Genomic DNA, 18100 nt, shown 5'->3' on the forward strand with positions numbered 1-18100 from the left:
AACATAGTTCCCAGAAGGTGTTTGGTAAAGTGTATCAAAAGCCTTACTGTTTTTTCTGCTGTTGTGGAGATAAAGGCAGGCTGAGACTCAAGGTACCTGGAGGCAGGAACTGATGCACAGGCCTTGGAGGAACTCTGCTTACTGGCCTGCTCCTCACGGCTTGCTCAGCTTGCTTTTCTATACAACCCGGGACCACCTGCCCAGGGGTGGCGCTGCCCACAGTAGGCTGGGCCCTCCCATTCAACCATCCATCAAGAAAATGCCCAACAGACTTGGCTGCAGACCAGTCTGAGGGAGGCATTTTCTCAGTTGTGGCTCCCTCCTCCCAGATGACCCTGGCTTGTGTCAAGTTGACAAACTAACCGGCTTATCTCATGACCTAATAACTTCATGGTCGGGAGTTTAAGGGAAATTCATGTAAGGAAATGAAAATTTATACGGATACCCAGAGCCCAGCATATAATAGCAAAAACAGTGTAAACAGTGGCTGACATAAAATTAGTGTTATATGGTGACAGCGTGAAACGCCAATAATCACGAATGGATGTCTGTAATACACGGAAGCATGTTCACAACATGTTTTCAAAAGCATAAATAAGCCAGACTGGGCATGGTGGTGTACACCTGCAATCCCAGCTCTTGGGCAGTGCAAGCAACGAGATCATTCAAGGACGTTCTCAGCTGCAAAGCAAGTTTGAGGCCAGCCGAGGTGCACGACAGCCTGTTCAAACAAAAACCTACTACCACAACAAACCGAAGCTAAACGAGCCTGGCTGTTTGGGAAATGTTCTCTCATGTGTTGTTGAGAGCTACGTAAGGAACAGGGACTCCACACACACAGCTCCATGGCAAGGGACTGCCAGAGAATAACTCCGGAGCAGTGACTGAACCAGTGAGAAACTGGACTGAAACACTGAGCGCCCACCCCCCAGCTCCCGACTGTAGGTGTGGCTCCGTAACTCAGAAGGCGGAGTTCTAGGAGGTCTGGAAGGCCGAGCTCCTCCCTGAGCATCACGAGAGCCGTGGGAGTTTCCCACGGACTTCCTGTGCTCCGTTGGGTAATTAGAATCAGATGACTGGCGTGGCTGACAATAGACTCGCAAGTTCTCTGGGAACCAGCCCTAGATCATTCCCCAGGAAAAAAAATTCAGGGTGTGAGGAAGGAGGTGTGGGTTTTCATACCAGTTCGGTAACATGAGAGCCCTGCAGCTCAAGCTCACTCTGTCTGTCTCTGTTCCCCAAACCCCGACCGGGTCTTTCTGTGTGGTGTGTCTTTGAGGGCACATGTGTGCCTGTTGAGGCCAGAAGTTGACACTGGGTATTCTCAATGGCTTATTACACTATTGGCTTACATTATTTATTTCATTTATTCTATGTGCATGTGTATGCTATCGTATGGTGTGGATGTCTGTTCTCTCCTTCCACCATGCGGGTCCCAGAACTCAGGTCCTCGGGTTTGGCAGCAGGGACCTTGACCTGCTAAGCGACTTCACCAGCTCCCCCTCCCCCCCTTTTTTTTGGAGGGGTGGGGAACAGGATCGTACTAAGCCTGGCTGGCCCGGAACTCAGAGACTCACCTGCCTCCACTTCCCTGAGTGTTGGGATTGCCACTGCTCCCAGCCTTCAATTGACTTTTTGAGATGAGCCCCCTAACTGAATTTGGGGCTCACTGCCTAGACTCTGCAGCATGTGAGCTCCCAGAATCACCCTTTCTTCACCCCCACAGCAGTTAACTTCCATGTGAGCCCAGAAGTTCTGAACTCAGGGCCTCAGCTACATCAGACAACACTTTGCCAGTGCCCACCCCCTTGCAACTGGTTTACAATGTAGATTCCCCTGCTGAAACCTTCAGGCTGGGCCTCCTTAGCGGTGGAAAGGTGACTTCTAACTTCCTGGCAACGAGCAGGTTATGCCCTGCGTTCACTTCAGAGTTGGCACTGCCTGTTTCTTGACACCGCAGAGAGCCAAGACAAACCTTCTCAAACCTCAGCTTCCTTCGCTGACAAATAGGAAAGGGCTTTTCCTCCTTTTGGATTCACGGAAGGATTCGTTTGCTTTTGTAACCTTTAGGGTGTGGCAGAGGGCACAGCCCCAAAGCAGGCACTAAATAAATTTTGGCAAAATAAATATTGTAAAATACCCACAGGCTCTAGTGGTTCATACCCTTAGTCCCAGCACTGGGGAGGACAAGGCAGACAGACCTCTGACTCTGAATTCAAGACCGGACAAGGCTACATAGTGAGAACCCGCCTCAAAAACAAAAATACGGGTGCATTTGTTAGCTACTGGCTTCCTCCTACTGAGACTTGCATCCTCAGAGAGGCGTCCATCAGCATTTTCCTACTTTTTGTTTTACTTTGTTTTGTTTTTCGAGACAAAGTTTCTCTGGGTAGTCTCGGCTGTCCTGCAACTCACACTGTAGATCAGACTGGCAAAGTTTCTCTGGATAGTCTCGGCTGTCCTGCAACTCACACTGTAGATCAGGCTGGCCTGGAACTCAGAGATCCACCTTCCTTTGAAGGACCAGCATGCACAGAGCTGATCAAGGGCATCTGTAGGGCCTTACGGAGACTCTGGCGCCCACTTCTGGCCTCCCAGGGCACTGCAAGCATGCCATACGTAAACAAAAAACCACTCATACAGAGATAGATAGATAGATGACAGATGGGAAAGAAGGAATCAAGCAGGCAGAGGGTGATCAGATGTCCTGAAGAAGGTATTATTTTTCACACATGGTCCCCAGTTAGGGGCTCCAGTGAGCTATTGGTAGCTATTGATGAATGATGCTGAGACAGGAACATGGTGAAAACCAAAACCATGCTCTCCCAAGGCCAGCCTGACTCTGACCTGGGGGAGAGAGTGTCTAGATGGCACGACACTGGCTTCATGCTACCCAAACCTTCTGTCAATAACAACATCCTCTAGGTGAAGCGCCTAGGAGAACACAAACACACATGAGCCTAGGTGCTGGAATCTCTCTGTGGCATCATGCTTGAGAGTATAGCAACAAGGTTTTCTGAATCCCAGATACTTCATCGCCACAATGGAGATCAAAACAGCACCTTGCCCTTAAAAATTGCTGTGAAAAATGAAATGATGTAAGCAAAAGTCTAGTATGAGGTAGAGAGCAAATACTCATGTGTACAGGTTTGCAAATTTCTGGGGCAACTGAGGACAAGACAAGTTAATTCTGGATGGCAACGGTTTTTAACATGTTTAAGTATTTTTGGCTTAAATTTTATTCTGCATCACAATTTGGAGTCAATGATGTTTCGTTGAGACAGGGTTTTGCTATGTAGTCCAGGCTAACCTAGAAATTGAGAAGCTGGGATTACAGTCATGAATGAGCCCCAGAATTCACAGAAATCAGTGTTCACCTTTAAAAGGTTGACTTTGGGAAATACGTTTTTTCTTTAAAAACAAAACAAAAACAAACAACAAAAAAAACCTCATTTCTTTCCTGAACCTTGTCATTCTGGAGCGTTTTGTTTCCCTCAAATCTCTCCTGTTTTTTCCACTTACTAAACAAGGCAAACAAAACAACCCAAGTCTTAGAGCCCAGCCAGCGCCGTGTTTAGAAAAAGCAGGCCCTGATGGTGGTGTCTCAGAGAAAAAAGTAAAGTTAGATGGGAGGGGACAGGCAGAAGAAAGCGAAAACGGTCGTGCGCAGAATGGTTGCAGGCTCTGGGTGGGGAGCGCACGACCTCTGCAGCCTCTGGGGCCGCGAAGGGACTGCAGGGCAGAGAGACAAAGACGGGGCGGCCCCGCGTGGGCCTGGCCCCGGAAGCCAAGAGCGGGCTCGGCGAGCAGCTGCCCGCGGGAGCTCCCGCAGCGCGGCGGCCGCGCCTGGGCAGTTACTCCCGACATGCTCCTCCCGCAGGATTTCAAACCACGACAACAGCCTCCCCGCACTTCCTCCGGCCTGCCCCAGCAACAGGCGGTGGCCGGCGCCTCATTGGGCGCGGGACGCGCTGCTGTGTACTCATTGGCTGCGCTGTCACCGGCCCTCTTCCGCGCTCACAGCGGCCTCCATTTTGTCGGTAAAGGCAGGAGGAGGTTGGTCTGAGGCTGAGCTGTGATCTGTGACTCGCACGTAGCCTGTTTAATCCGTGCATCGTTTCTCCCTGGAGAGGGAGGGAGGCTTGGGGTCGAGAGGGAGCTGCCGCCGCCACCAGAACTCGAAGTCGGTGAGTGTGGCGGGGGCGGCCATGTTGGCCACCGCGGGCACCATTGTTGGGCTCGGCTGAGGAGGAAGCAGGGCCGGGCGGGCGCGTCTCCCCGGGAGCTGAGGAGAGCCAGCGGGCTCGCCTTGCGGGTGACCGGGAACACGGGCTTCCGAGTATTAAAACTGGAGGCCCTCCCAGCCTGGTGGACGTTCGCTAATTTGGCCAGTTAGAACTGAATGAAGTGTTGACGAACCGCTCGCTTGGGGGAGACGTGCATGGCTAACATGTAAAGTGGTTCTGGTTTGCGAAAACTTGATACCAGCACCGCAGTCATAAGTAAAAGCACAAGGTACGTTGTTGGGAACAGAGCCTTGGGGTGGGTTTGAAAAGAGTTAGATTCGGATGAAACTAAAACCAAGCCACGGCCCCTAGTTTCTTGGTGTCGTCACAGAAGCGAATGCTTCCTTAGTTTGACTTTAAAACTTGTAGGACTTGGGAGTTATGTCTTCTAAAACGTCCCCAAGAGTTGTAAGGTAACAATTACGAGGTCAAAGAAAGTCAAACATCTTACTTTCAGCCTTGAAGCAGCAATAGCCGTTCAATTATGTCTAATCGACCACTTCCTTGGGTGGATTTAAAATGATTTCTCTTTCCTTTTCTAGCTAGGACTTCTCTCACATTTGTGTGCTGAGGAGACTCGATGTTGGCCTCAGCTCCTAGGCTGAAATCAGCAGATTGGCTCATGAAAACTTGTGTATTGAGACAAAGGAAAGGATCTAGCAGAAAGCAACGTCTCTTATCTTGGGCTTGGCAGCAAAGAAGAGGACAAGTAGTGGAAATCCTGCAATCTGAAAAGCAGACTGAAAGGTATAAAGATTACATCATAATGGGGCCATTATCTTCTGACAGAAGCAATTATGAGCTATTAAGGACTGCAGCCATGTTGATAACATGCCTTTAAACCCCAGCACTCCAGAGTTTGTGGCAAGACTATTTCAAGTTGGAGGGCAGTCTATTGTAAGAGACCCTACCAAAAAGGGGTTGATTTAAGTGTGTGGGGTCATTTTTCTTGGAATAGCTAAGTTTTTTGTTTGTTTGTTTTTCTTGGATCGATTTTACAGACTGTTAACTTGGCTCAGAACTTGCTTTATTTTTGAGGTAGATGGCTCTGGCAGGGTGAGCCTAGCTTATCTGCAATTTCTAGAATTGGAGCTATGGATACTTGAAAAGGGACATGTAGAATTTTACTGTTATTTACATTTATTTGCTTACAGGTGACAAAGAAGCAGAAAATGGGTGGTGGAGAGAGGTATAACATTCCAGACCCTCAATCTAGAAATGCTAGTAAGAACCAACAACAGCACAATAGACAGAAGACCAAGGATCAGAATTCTCAAATGAAGATTGTTCATAAGAAAAAAGAAAGAGGACATGGGTACAATCCATCAGCAGCTGCATGGCAGGCCATGCAGAACGGAGGAAAGAACAAGAGCCTTTCTAACAACTCAAATTGGAATGCTAGCTTATCAAGTCCTAGCTTGCTTTTTAAGTCTCAAGCTAATCAGAACTATGCTGGAGCCAAATTTAGTGAACCACCATCACCAAGTGTTCTTCCCAAGCCACCAAGCCACTGGGTTCCCGTTTCCTTGAACCCTTCAGATAAGGAAGTAATGACATTTCAACTTAAAACCTTACTTAAAGTACAGGTATAAAAATTAGATAAGTACTAATTTTAAGTTTTGTGATGTTTACATATAGCCATCAATAGGCTTGACATTTCATGAAAAACTGCTAATTTCAAGTATTAAGCAGACATTGATTTATGTGCTGTGTGCACTATATTGCAATAGTGTCAGTTCAATTTAAGTGACTAATCAATTCTTGGTAGTAGTGTTGCTAACTAAATTCAAGTTTAGATTTGGGAAATGGTAATCAGCCTTTCTATTGTGATACGAAAAATAAGGTTTATGGGTCAATACTCATTTGAAGAAGGTAGACGAAAAAGACTGAAGACAAGGTGCACGGTTCAGTTATATATTCTAGGGTCACCCAAATCATCAAAAAAAGCTACATCCTAGGTTGTACAGTAGTAAATGTATAAAGGGCAGCTGAAGCTTACTAGAATGAGGCCAAGTAGGTAGCCCAGTGGTCCATCCTTAAAAGTAGTGGACAGAGATATACCAAATCTTTTCTCAAAAACAAGTAGTAGTGAACATTCAAAGAACATTTTTATGCTGTAGCATCCCCCAAAGCTACTGAGGTGGTCTGGCCTCATCCATACAAAGCTTGCTTGAAGCAGGGAGTTATATATGTGAAAATTAAGTTTTTAGGGAAGAGCCATGTAAATAAATGTAATAAGTCTGTAACATATGTAAAGTTTTCTTGGCTTTTATTCTACAAAGTGAGACTTATTTTTAATGTGAATTTGCCGAATGTCAGGCCATGAACTTTTTTTATGCTATGGCCTAATTTTAAAGGTCTCGAGTTTTTAAGACTGCCCTTGTACTTAAGTGCCAGTAAGTCAATGTGACTGGCATGAACTACAAAGCAAATCTGTTAGGTTTTTATAGCTGAAAAGACTTAAGGTGCTATGATATTTCCAGTTTTTTAAAAGATGTTAAGATGCAGTAAGACTCCCTCCCCAATCTTCTTGAACCCAAAGACTCATTCTGGCTTTATCGATCCTAAAAGTAACTGATGATTAAGTGCAACCCATCATTATTTATGAAAAAAGTAATCTCTTGCATGATGGTTAACCCAAATAGCAAGTTACTTTTCAACGTTTATATTGTATTTTCTCAATTTTCATTGTATTCCTCAATTAAGTTCAGAGCAGGCATTGCCCATCCTAAAGGACAGATTCATAGATTATGATTGATTCTAAAAACAAAAAACTTGAAAATAAAATTTTTTTCCTCCCCAGTATATTGTTTTTATTTAAATTATCTTGAGATGACTGTGATGGCACTACTTTTGCTTGCTCTATGGGAGTTAAGTTAGACCTTTTTCTTTTGAGATGGGGGTCTCTGTAGCTTGACTGCTGAGATTAAAGGTGTGTACCACCATGCCCATGTAGACTCTGACTGACTTTCCTACACTGCCAAGGGGGTAAAAAGATCACCTGTGCAACCTTACAATAATTAAGAATCTCAAAAAAGAAAAAAAAAAGATTATCCCCATTTTATAATTAAGTACAAAATTAACAAGTCAAACTAGCAAAAAATCTTAGTTTGCTGGCAGAGGGAGCCAGATCTCTAACAGTCTGGTTTAGAGTTCCAGTCTCAAAAAACCAAGTGTGATCTTTAGCAATTGCAAAGCTTGCTTTCTGGTGGATACATTTGCCAAGGAGGGCAGTTTAAAGTAGTTGAACAATCCCACATGAAAGCTATGCATGCACACTGGAGGATCTATTGGACCTATTTAGAGGTAAAGTTAGATTATCATTTGATGTCCCAATATAATTCTGTAGATATATCTAATGTCAAATTCTTTAGTGTCTCTGCATACACACTTTGTTTTTGATGTATGTTACAATAATACAAAAACATAACTGGATTTCTAGTTTGGGACTAAAATGTTTGCTGACCTTATAAACACCTTATTAGACACCAATAAAGCATACCTGTATAAGCCCATTACTTAGGCATAAACACCAAAAAATAAAGAGCACTTGTGACTGGCAGGTTGACACATATTTAATCCCAACACTGATCTACAGAGCAAGTTCCAGGACAGCCAGGACTATTACAGAAACTGCCTGGAAAACAACAAAAAGCACTCATGAAGTCTAAGACAGCCTTCAATAAGGATGGTTTCGTGAATTTCCCGAAAATGTTCCTACCAGAGGCATAAAACCTGGTAGAATCTACTGGGCAGAGTTGCTGAAGGCTATTGTGTGAACTTTCTATGTATTTTGGTGGCAGTGATAATATAAGACTCTATGGCAACCTTACCTTAAAAAAAAAAACTATTAAGTGCAAAATATGAAGATTTCAAATGGTTCTAAATTTTGCAGCTTCTTCCCATGTTCTCCTGGGCCCCATTTTTATAGGCAACGACTCTAAATTTATCTCTAAAACCTCAGATTCCACTTAGGTAGTCATACCTGTAAGGTACAACAAAGTCTACAGAAAAACCGAGATTTATTTTTTGAGAGCTCCTAAACCAGTTTATTTTACTCTCCAACATTCAAAGAAATGTAATCTGCAAACAAACAAACAAGCCTGGATTACAAAGGCCTTTTACTTCTTTACAAACTACTACTATTACTAACAAAATTTTACATGCCTCAAGTTCTTATCCCCACCAACTCCACAAAAAAAACAAAACCCAAAAAAACCCAACAACTACACTTTTAACACAGGGTGAATGGTAAACCAGTTTTGCAAATACACAAACAGTAATAACTAACATAAATGGAGGAAGAGACAGGAAAACACCGAAGAGAAAAAGAGTTGTCTTCCATGATGAACAGAATACCTTGATGAAACTAATAGTTGGAGACAAGTTATGTAATTCGTCTATCAGGGTCATCATTGAAAAATCGAGAACATTTCCCTCCTGGGACACCCTAAGGACTCTGATGACCCTCCTGATTTCCTGGCTATTGCTTAAGTTACAGTCTTTAATCGCAGTATTTTTAGGAATATGGTAAAAAACAAAAACCAAAACCCAATACACTGAAGACCCAAAAGAAAGCCAGCCCAGCGTGCCCAAACTCCAACTGCCATTAAATCTTGGAATATACTCAAGCTACTTCTAACCTAGTAAAGTTAGAAGGCATTTATGCAAAATTCCTGTCCACAGTGGGTATTCTGAAGAAGAAAATTTTCTCATTTGAAAAATAGGATAAGTCCTCATTTCCTGGGAGTGATTTAAGGTTAAGTGGGAGTATCTGGAAAACATACAAGTGCTTAGTAATATTGACAGCCTTTAATAATACACGGAAGCCACAGTAGACAGACGAATATAATTACCCTACCTAACACAACAGCTACCCAAACCACAGGGCCCTTTCTAATTTACTACACTTAAAATTACTGTGTCTGTAACTTATAAATGAAGGTTTCCCAAAACAAAGAAACCCAAATAGTAAAAACAAAAGCTCCATTTGAACACAAATGAATTCTCTTCTCTGGAAGGCCTTAAGCTCAATTTGAACGGAAATGGAGAGGGGAGGTAGAAGACAGAACACCTACAAACTACACATGTATTATTAAATAGACAAGACCACTACCATTAAAACCAATCCAATGGCAATGACTATGTAATGGTATAAAATACATTTACTAATTTTTAATCTTGAAATAAACGCTAAATTCAGTTTTAATCAATTTTTATTGTGTCCTCAAAAATAAAACTATAAAAGCATTTCCAACTTGATTCAAAATAAAAACAGCAAGAAAAACGCAGCCAAAATTTATTCACTCTCACCTGGTACCTGCTGCCTTTTTGAGTTTGGACAGGCTGAAAAAGTTTTTTTTTTTGTTCTTAAAACACAACCTTCATTTTTTACCTCTCCATTTATGTGTAATCAATCCTACATTTTAAAAATGGCCAAAAGGCTTACACTCTTTCCAGATTTCAGATTTTGACATAGTTTTAAATATGTGGCAAAAATACAACAAAAATTCAAATGTGGTGGAATCAATGTTTTGATTAACAAGCTTCATATCCTAATAAGAAACTAAGGAATCCAAAACATTTTGTGACACTATAAAGTTATTTATTAACTATACACAGAATATGTCCCCTATAAAATGTACAAGTAGATCACTAAAAAGTCTAATCTGGTAAACATTTTCTTCAATACAGAATATAGTCCATTGGGGTCACAGCTGTCTGCCTCAGAATAATCTAATTATAGCACCCAGGGCTTGTTTTAATGCAAAGTTAAATACTTGTTATTCTGGGGATTTATCTATTTATTTGACCAAGCCAACGAGTTAACAACTTAATATTACTCTAGTATCTCAATCACTGTATAACAAATCAGCTTATCACAGGTTTTCTTCATTATTTGTATCAATGGGATACAACAAATACTAGATACTTTTAAATGGCAGACAACCATAAAATTACTTTTCTTTGATAGTATATTGGGTCTTATAATTACATTAGGATATGAATGGTATGAAATATCGCAATACACCTCAAGATGAGGCCACATTGTATGATTCATTAGACTATGCACAGTAGGTATTTAACTAAATAATCATCTATTCTTCTCTCCAATTATCCAGTATGTTTTGCCCACAGTAAGGGTTCAATAAGTATCTGTTGAACATACTGTCTGGTCAAGAGATGAAGAGACGGGCCCTCATGAGTGGATGTCAAGTATAAGTGGAATTAGCCTGGGAAGGAGTGGTTAGATGTAAACTGCATGTGGTATACAAGTAAATAAACTCAGATGCCAACAAAACAAACAGTTAAGCAGAAAATACTGGCACTGGGATAAACAAAGGCAAGACCTGCCAACATTGGCATAAGTGGAGCTGACTTTTAAGAGATAACCAAGAGAAACTTTATATTGGACCATACCTTTTACCATCCAATTTAGTTTGAGACAGACCAAGGGAGGCACTGTTAGAGACTATGGCTGTCTTCCTTGATATTCAGACATCCTAGTTTCCAGGAACTTAACATGGATCTGCAACCCATGAGTCAATATAAACCTGTTCGTATTTAGGGATTAGTTTCCACAAGTACAAAGTTGAATTTCCTTTTATTTGTCCTAAAATGCTTACTTTCAAACTTGAAGGGACTTCAATTATTCCATGTAGTTTCGATAATTCTTTTATCTTTTCAGACCAGGGTCAAAATATCCGTACAGTATCTACTGCAGCACCTTCCACCCACCCTTTGGTCGCTTGTGCCCTTCTTTGGTTCTTTATTCCGCTTTCAGATCTTTCTTGAAGTGTAGTAAGTAGAACTGTACTGGGTATTCCAGCTGCAGTTTGGTCTTAAATAAAAGAAGGATGTTTGTCAGTTTGGTTTTCTCTTTATTCTTCTCTGTGGTATACAGGATTTTGTTAGTTGAACTGGATGTAGCAGCTTACTGGGCCAAACTTTCAAGAGAATAGTACAGTAGTTCCCAGGTCTTTTCCCTAGGTTGTTACTTAACAGCTCAAACTCCTGTCCTTTCTCACTGAAGCATTCATTATCTCTCACTTTTCTTCTTGCTTACTTGGCTTATTTAAAAGAAAAAAAAATTTTAAAGTAAAAAGAGGCGAAATGTCAGCCTTTACTTGAATCAGGACACAACTATCCTATCAATGGAGCCCACTGCTAGACACACAGGAGGTTCTCATTGACTGTTGAACTTAACAATATGATCCAAGTTTAGCTTAAAACTGTAAAAATCTCACCAGCATCAGTAGGATCTTACTATGAGCGCAACTGTATACAGTCTTTGTGAAGCTCTGTTGGGAACACCATTTCATAACAATGTGTAAGCTTCTCAAGTTAACAGTCTTGAGTGTAAAAATAAATCAATAAAAACAAACCAGTATCAGGCCTTCTAGTTCTAAAGACTGAGCACAATTTTATCAGGCTCCTTGGCTATAAAATTTAAGCCAAATCTGGACTCAAATCTTGGCTCTGCCATTTACAGCTTTTACTCTGTGCCTTAGTTTCCCGATACGAGGGGGAAGTCTTCCTTAAAGCATTTTGTGAAGAACGAAGAAAAAAATGGTCTCTTGAATAATGTCTGGCACAGCATAAATAATGAATTACCAGTTATAACTGTTACTGCACAAAAGCTGGAATTCAGCCCACAAAAATACCTAAAGCCAACCCCTCTCCCAGTGTTTTGTTTTTTTCTTTTTTAATGCTCACCAAGATTCAATGAAAAAGAATTTAAATCATGCCATAAACATAAAACTTAGTATGTCTTGTTTAGGAAGGGGAAAGAGGACTTTGTAATAATGAAAATATAAATTTATAGTTAGCTTGTCCAAATTTTCATTTTAATATACCTATCAACACTAAATAACCTCTTGTATTATTTAACCCAAGAGGTTTAATGAATAATCAATCACAGCATGATGATGACATAAGGCGTTCCTAAGTACTATGTAAAAGATGTAGATTTCTGGCAAGTTCTATCATTTCCAGAATAGGGTAGTTGTGCCTACTGTCAGCACTGCTTAAAGTATTCCTAAGTCTACAAAGGATTATTTCCATTATTTTAGACTCATTCAGAACTATAATAATTCCAGTTAATCATTATTTCCTTCATTTTGTTTTTATTATAGCATGTTTGCTTAATTTACAGCAAGCAGAAAATAAGCTGGGTCTTGTTTTGATCCAAACATTGATGTTTTAAAGGTTGTACACAATATTTGTTAAAAAGAACATATAAAAATACCTTTTTAGAAGCTTCTATAAGAAAGAAAATACAAAGTTTAACCCCACAACTTTCCTCTTTGCTAGAACTGCAAACTACTGCTACAGTTTTAAATAGACTTTTTGTTGTTTAAACTATACATCCAGGAAAATCTAAAAAAATTAAAGAAACGTGCATATAAATGATTGCATAGCAGAACAAGAACATTAACTGCAAACAGTAAAGAAACGAAAGTTAGAAATACTATTAAATATACAAAGGTTCTAGAATGAATCCTCCAAACACATTCCACAAACAGTTCTTATAAACCATCCTTTGTTTTCTACAAGCAAGGCCTAGATTTCTAAAACCAAAACTGAAAGGAAAAATAAGGTAATCCTCTAGAAGGATCATCCCACACAGTATCTTCACTTACATCTGTAAGCAAGCACTCTTGAGATTTTAAAGATACTAGCTTTTTATTCTGAAATGACACTGGACATTTCAAGTCACTGTATCGCCTCCAAAACGATCTTGAAGAGAAATACTAGAAATTATAAATATTTAAGGGTATCATTTCCTTATTTTTAGTCATGTCCTACATTATCAAAAACTAAGTGATGTGGCATTTGTTTAAACTCAATTTTCCCAAAAACTTCACGGCACCACAAAATCACCTAGGAGTGTCATCTTTGCAACCTGCCTCACATTAATAAACTGAGGTGTGATGGGCAAGCCTCCCTCATGAAGAGGGCAGGCAGATTCTGATACGAACGCACATGCCAAGTGCTGTAAGCATCAAAATTCAGTTTGTTTTACACTATGCACATAAACAAAATGTACTTTCAAACAGTTTACTTGCTTCTAACAGAAAAAACAAAAAAACAAAACCCCTAAATAACAATGATCAACAATAGTTAAATTTTAGAGAAACTATGTTCAGAACAGTCTTTTCCCCTTAAAATGATTTCCGCCATAATTGACACACTCAAAACTTAAGGGGGAGGTTTTTTTTTTTCCCTTGTGTTTAATAATGTTCCAAATCTCAGAAACCAGCAGTGCTTAAGGGGGTACGGGGGCAAGCAGTGAAGGCTCCATGTTTCAGTGAAAGGGTCGATCTCCCTGAAAACGCTACTTAAGCCAGTTGGCATCAATCCCCACAGTGGAGTTAACAAAAGAACTATTCCACATTGCATCATAAATAATCATCATGGGCTTAGACATCTTGACAAGACATAAAGGTCCACCCTGAACCTAAATGTGTCTGAGCAGTCAGTGTTGTAATGTGGCTACAACTTCACTTTTGTATCATTCTATCTTATTAGCAAGCTACATTTCTAGGTTAACAGTTCTACCAAATATGGATATGAAAATTTATTTTTAATAAGACAATGTTGCAAATTATGGTCAACCAACATCTTTTCACCAAATACTTCAAGCATAAAAAATGAGAATCTTTACAAAAATATACAGAGACACCACAAATTGGTAGCTGCCCATAACATTAAACAAACTGGACTCTTAGAGTGGCTTCTCAACAGCATAGCATTCTAATTATAACCATGGCCCAGTACAGGGAAAACTAAGAAGTGTTTTGCTTTTTGTTTTAAACGCATCATTGCAACATTGTATTCCTGATAATTTAGGTATACCAAACTATGAGTAAATGAATGATACATGCCTAGAAAGTATCATGATTTATACTATCAGTGGCCACTGGACTTGGGACTAGTCCAAGACCTTGATCTAGATTTTGACCTAGACCTAGACTGTGATCTTGACTGAGATTTGGATCTAGGTGGTTCTTTTTTCCTTGATTCCTTTTCATATCTTGAGCCAGACTTATAATGTGTTTTGGAATCTGTCTTAGAAGTGCCTCTAGATTTGGTGTGAGATGCAGACCTAGAACGTGATTTAGCCTTCATTTCTTTCTTGGGCTGGGACTTGGACCGTGATCTTGAATTGGATTTAGATCTTGAAAAAGATCGATTTCGGTGTTTGAATCTTTCAAAACAGAGGAGAAATACAATTAGAGTAAAAATTAAATTCTATATTAATCAAATTTGTTACTTTTAGAGCAAAAGTTCACTCTAAAATTGAAAAACATGAGTCTTTTTCAAATTAAGAGTATTTACCTATCATTGTCGGAATGGCTTCGGCTACGCCGTGGTCTTCCAGTCGGTCTACTGCTAAAAAGCATATCAGAAAAAGCAAACAGTGACAAACGTCTATTTATAGTCTTGATCTTTAAATAAAGCACTAAAAATCCCTTTAATCTTAAGCAACCAACTCACACGATTAAAAATAAGCAAAAAGCATTAAAGAATATTAGCAAACATCTTTTTACTCTTAAAGACAGAGCCTTACAACATTTATTGTTTAAGTGAGCCTCGACCTTCTGGGCTCCCGTGGTTCTCCCGCCTCAGTCTTCTGAGTAGCTGTATTACAGATTAATGCCATTCTACTTGGCTACAAACATTAAAACAGGTCATTGCATACCACACTTACTTTCTAGGACTGTAAGATCTCCTATAGTTATAATCAAAAGAGCGACTCCTTGATCTCCTCCTTTCATAACTTCGGCTCCGAGAACGTCTGTATCGATCATAATCATCATATCGTGAAGAGCTGTATACATTCCTCCCTTCCTTGGCTTTCATTTGATTTGGTGCTAGGGAGTAGAACAGAAATACTTGGAAACACTGAAATCTTAATATTTAAACCATACTCTTAATAGCATTCATACTCATACTCTTAATAGCTTTCTTGCATTCCAAAAGAGAAACTCCCCTGGAACTGGGAGTTACAAAAGGCTGTTAGCACCACATGGATGCCAGAAATTAAACCGGGATTCTCTAGAAGAGCAGCTAGTGCTCTTAGCCATCTCTGCAGTCCTGTTTCTGAGACAAAAATCTTATCATATAGGCCTATGCAGCCTGGAGCTCACTATGTAGACAGGCTGGCTGAGTGCTGAGGTTAAAGGTGTATGTCACCAAGCCTGGCTAATTCCTGCATTCCTTCTCTTACGCCAAGGAAGTAAACAGTGTTTTGTAACTCAAGACATGCCTTTGTTTTGGTGAAAGCATGACTAGACTGTATTAACTTTTTTGTTTTTAAAAGGGTTATCAAAAAACAACAATGTTAAATTCCAGCACTAATGAATCACTGGCTTTTTTCAATACCTTCTCAGGCTAATCAAGACATGTTTACTACTCTTTTTCTTGCTATTAGGAGACAGATGTCTCTGTGTAACCCCCCGGCTGTCCTGGGCTCTCACTGTAGTGGACTGTGCTGGGATTAAAGGCACCACCACCACTTGCCATATGAATTATTTTTAACTAGAGGAACTGATACCACAAGAGTATCTGAATTCAAGGTTTGGCCTATAAAGAACAAGTAACACCAAAATGCAGGAACATATACCATGCAGCTCTGAGAATCTTGTATAGAAAAGCTGAAAGGAGGTAACACTTAACTCTTCAATAGCTATGTTAACCCGTCTTTTAGTATCTCAGAATTCAAGGCCAGTCTACGTGACTCAAAAGTCTACATTCCTGCTATCATAAGTAAGCAGCTAAGGCTGGCTCGGTGGTGCATGCTTGTAATCCCGGCAGCACTCAGGGAGGCAGAGGCAAGTCGATCTCTGAGAGTCTGAGGCCAACCTGGTCTACAAAGCAGTACCAGTACAAAGCTACACAGGGAAACCCTGTCTCAAAAAACAAAACTCAAAATGAGTAAGTAGCTAGCAAATGGTGTATTCTGCATAGTAAGACCAAGCACCAATATAAGATCCAAACAAGGTTTAATCTAGTCTTCCCTAGTCTAATCCAATGAACTCATTTCCAGCTGTGCACCCACACAAATGGCCAATTAAAAATTTAAGCTCGGGGCTGAAGAAATAGCTCAGAGGTTAAGAACACTCGCTCTTCTTCCAGACGTCCTGAGTTCAATTCCCAGCAACCACATGGTGGCTCACAACCATTTATAGTGAGATCTGGTGTGTAGGCAGAATGTTGTATAGATAATAAATAAATCTTAAAAAAATTTTTTTAACTCTTCATGAGAAATGATTTAAGAGAGAAAAACAAAACCAACAAAACCAAACTTAAGCCTAAAAAGCAACACACTGCACATGTTGGGCACAAGGGTACTTACTCTTCCGATCCCCCTGTGCGAACTGTATTTCAATCTGACGCCCACAAATCCATTTTCTGTCCAAATTATGTAAAGCATCTTCAGCATCACGAACATCCTCAAATGTGCTAAATGTTAAGGGGCTTGAGAAGTTTTGTAAACTCTGATAATGGTTTGCAAAGTCTGAAAACAACTCACAATCTCCCAATATTGTCCATCCAGACCCTGCTTAACTATCTGATCGACTCACCCATTATTACCACAGCATAAAAACACTCACAATTTTCTATGGTATACAGTTTTAAGAAACACATGTAAATACATGTTGTATTAAGATCTGCTATAACCAAACTACCAAGGTACACTATAAAAGAAAACTTTCCCATGTACTAAAAATTAGCTTTATAAAACAAGTCAGTCAATTCTGTTGGCTAACAAAAAAAAAAAATGTTACAATAAAACCAAATTATTTCAAATAAAAAAAAAATGTCAGCAGTTCTTAGGTAAGCAAGCAAAGTATGCTTTACAGGAGTTTCTGAAAGCTTAATTTTTCATATACAAGCAATATTATTTCATGTAGTTGTCTTCCTTGCACTGCATAGGAAAGACAGGCATGCTAGTCATGTATAGGCATTAAGTCACGTCAAGCAATACACTCAACCACTATGCCAAATGCACATTACATCCATGCAGACTGTAAATGCACACCATCAAGAAGTGGCACAAGGGATCCTAGACTGAAGAGGCCTAACTATGACACTAACTATGCAGCTCCCCACAGAAGTGCATTTCAGACTGGTTTCCCACTAGAGTCATGGCAATATTTACCATCATGAAGTAAAAAACAAAAACAAAACAAAACTGTTACTTTGTCCAAATACATCTTCTCTACAAGCATCATTCTAATAGGAGCTAAGTACACAAGACCATGACTGAGAAAAAGCTGACTTTTGGAATAGATTTTTACTATATCCTAAAATCATCTTGAAACAGAAGTGCATATTTGGAGCACCAATTAAGAAAACAGCTCCAAAATGACACACTAATTTCAAGACTGACATATTTATTCAAAACACAGTCTGCTTCAGCCTATCACGATACTTTTACTTTTTGTTCCAAAAGTAAAATTAAGGTCCACAGGCCCCAAGCTCTCTTCCTGAAGTCAGGTTAAATAGGAGAGGTTTTCCAAAGTCTCAACTGTGCTTTCAACTCTTATAAAAAGGCTGACTGATAGCTTGGAACCTTACAATGTCGTGTGACTAAACATCCCTCAAAGGTTAACGGCACTTAGGTGCTAAACGAATTTAATGGGCATTCTACTTTGTTACCCAAGAGAGAGTATAGTTTCAAAATGACTTACATCAAGAGCTACAAATATTATGAATAGGGGAGTTCATTCTTGGGTGCTACCCTTAAAAACAGAATCTTGGCAGAGAGGATGAGGTTCTATACTTTACCTACCTCTTCAGCCAAG

At 40.1% G+C, this 18100-nt stretch overlaps 2 protein-coding genes across 9 annotated transcripts in view; one reads left to right on the forward strand and one right to left on the reverse strand.

Annotated features, from left to right (window-relative positions):
• Positions 1 to 18100, reverse strand: part of Srsf10 (serine and arginine rich splicing factor 10) — a 29585-nt gene that overhangs the window by 6739 nt on the left and 4746 nt on the right. Inside the window, exons 3-7 of one of the 7 annotated variants that reach the window (XM_060379302.1) lie at positions 16648 to 16749; positions 15001 to 15163; positions 14628 to 14681; positions 14395 to 14496; positions 9485 to 11127 (exon numbers count right to left, since the gene is read on the reverse strand). In XM_060379302.1, coding sequence (XP_060235285.1) covers positions 11067 to 11127; positions 14395 to 14496; positions 14628 to 14681; positions 15001 to 15163; positions 16648 to 16749 — 482 coding nt within the window. In that variant the 3' untranslated portion in view covers positions 9485 to 11066. Of the gene's footprint in view, positions 1 to 9484; positions 11128 to 12392; positions 14497 to 14627; positions 14682 to 15000; positions 15164 to 16647; positions 16750 to 18100 lie in introns of those variants that run through there. The other 6 variants (XM_060379299.1, XM_060379298.1, XM_060379297.1 and 3 more) reach the window with 6 other exon arrangements.
• Pnrc2 (proline rich nuclear receptor coactivator 2) lies at positions 3997 to 7088 on the forward strand. Of its 2 annotated transcripts, none has more exons than XM_021631495.2 (3): positions 3997 to 4187; positions 4829 to 5033; positions 5441 to 7088. In XM_021631495.2, exon 3 carries the CDS (start codon positions 5459 to 5461, stop codon positions 5876 to 5878), a length of 420 nt encoding a protein of 139 aa, XP_021487170.1. In that variant the 5' UTR covers positions 3997 to 4187; positions 4829 to 5033; positions 5441 to 5458; the 3' UTR covers positions 5879 to 7088. The 2 variants fall into 2 exon arrangements, with proteins under 2 accessions (XP_021487170.1, XP_060235286.1); XM_060379303.1 differs by lacking the exon at positions 3997 to 4187 and adding an exon at positions 4269 to 4515.

This window comes from Meriones unguiculatus, chromosome 3 (assembly GCF_030254825.1).
Source record: "Meriones unguiculatus strain TT.TT164.6M chromosome 3, Bangor_MerUng_6.1, whole genome shotgun sequence".
Taxonomy (NCBI): Eukaryota; Metazoa; Chordata; class Mammalia; order Rodentia; family Muridae; genus Meriones; species Meriones unguiculatus.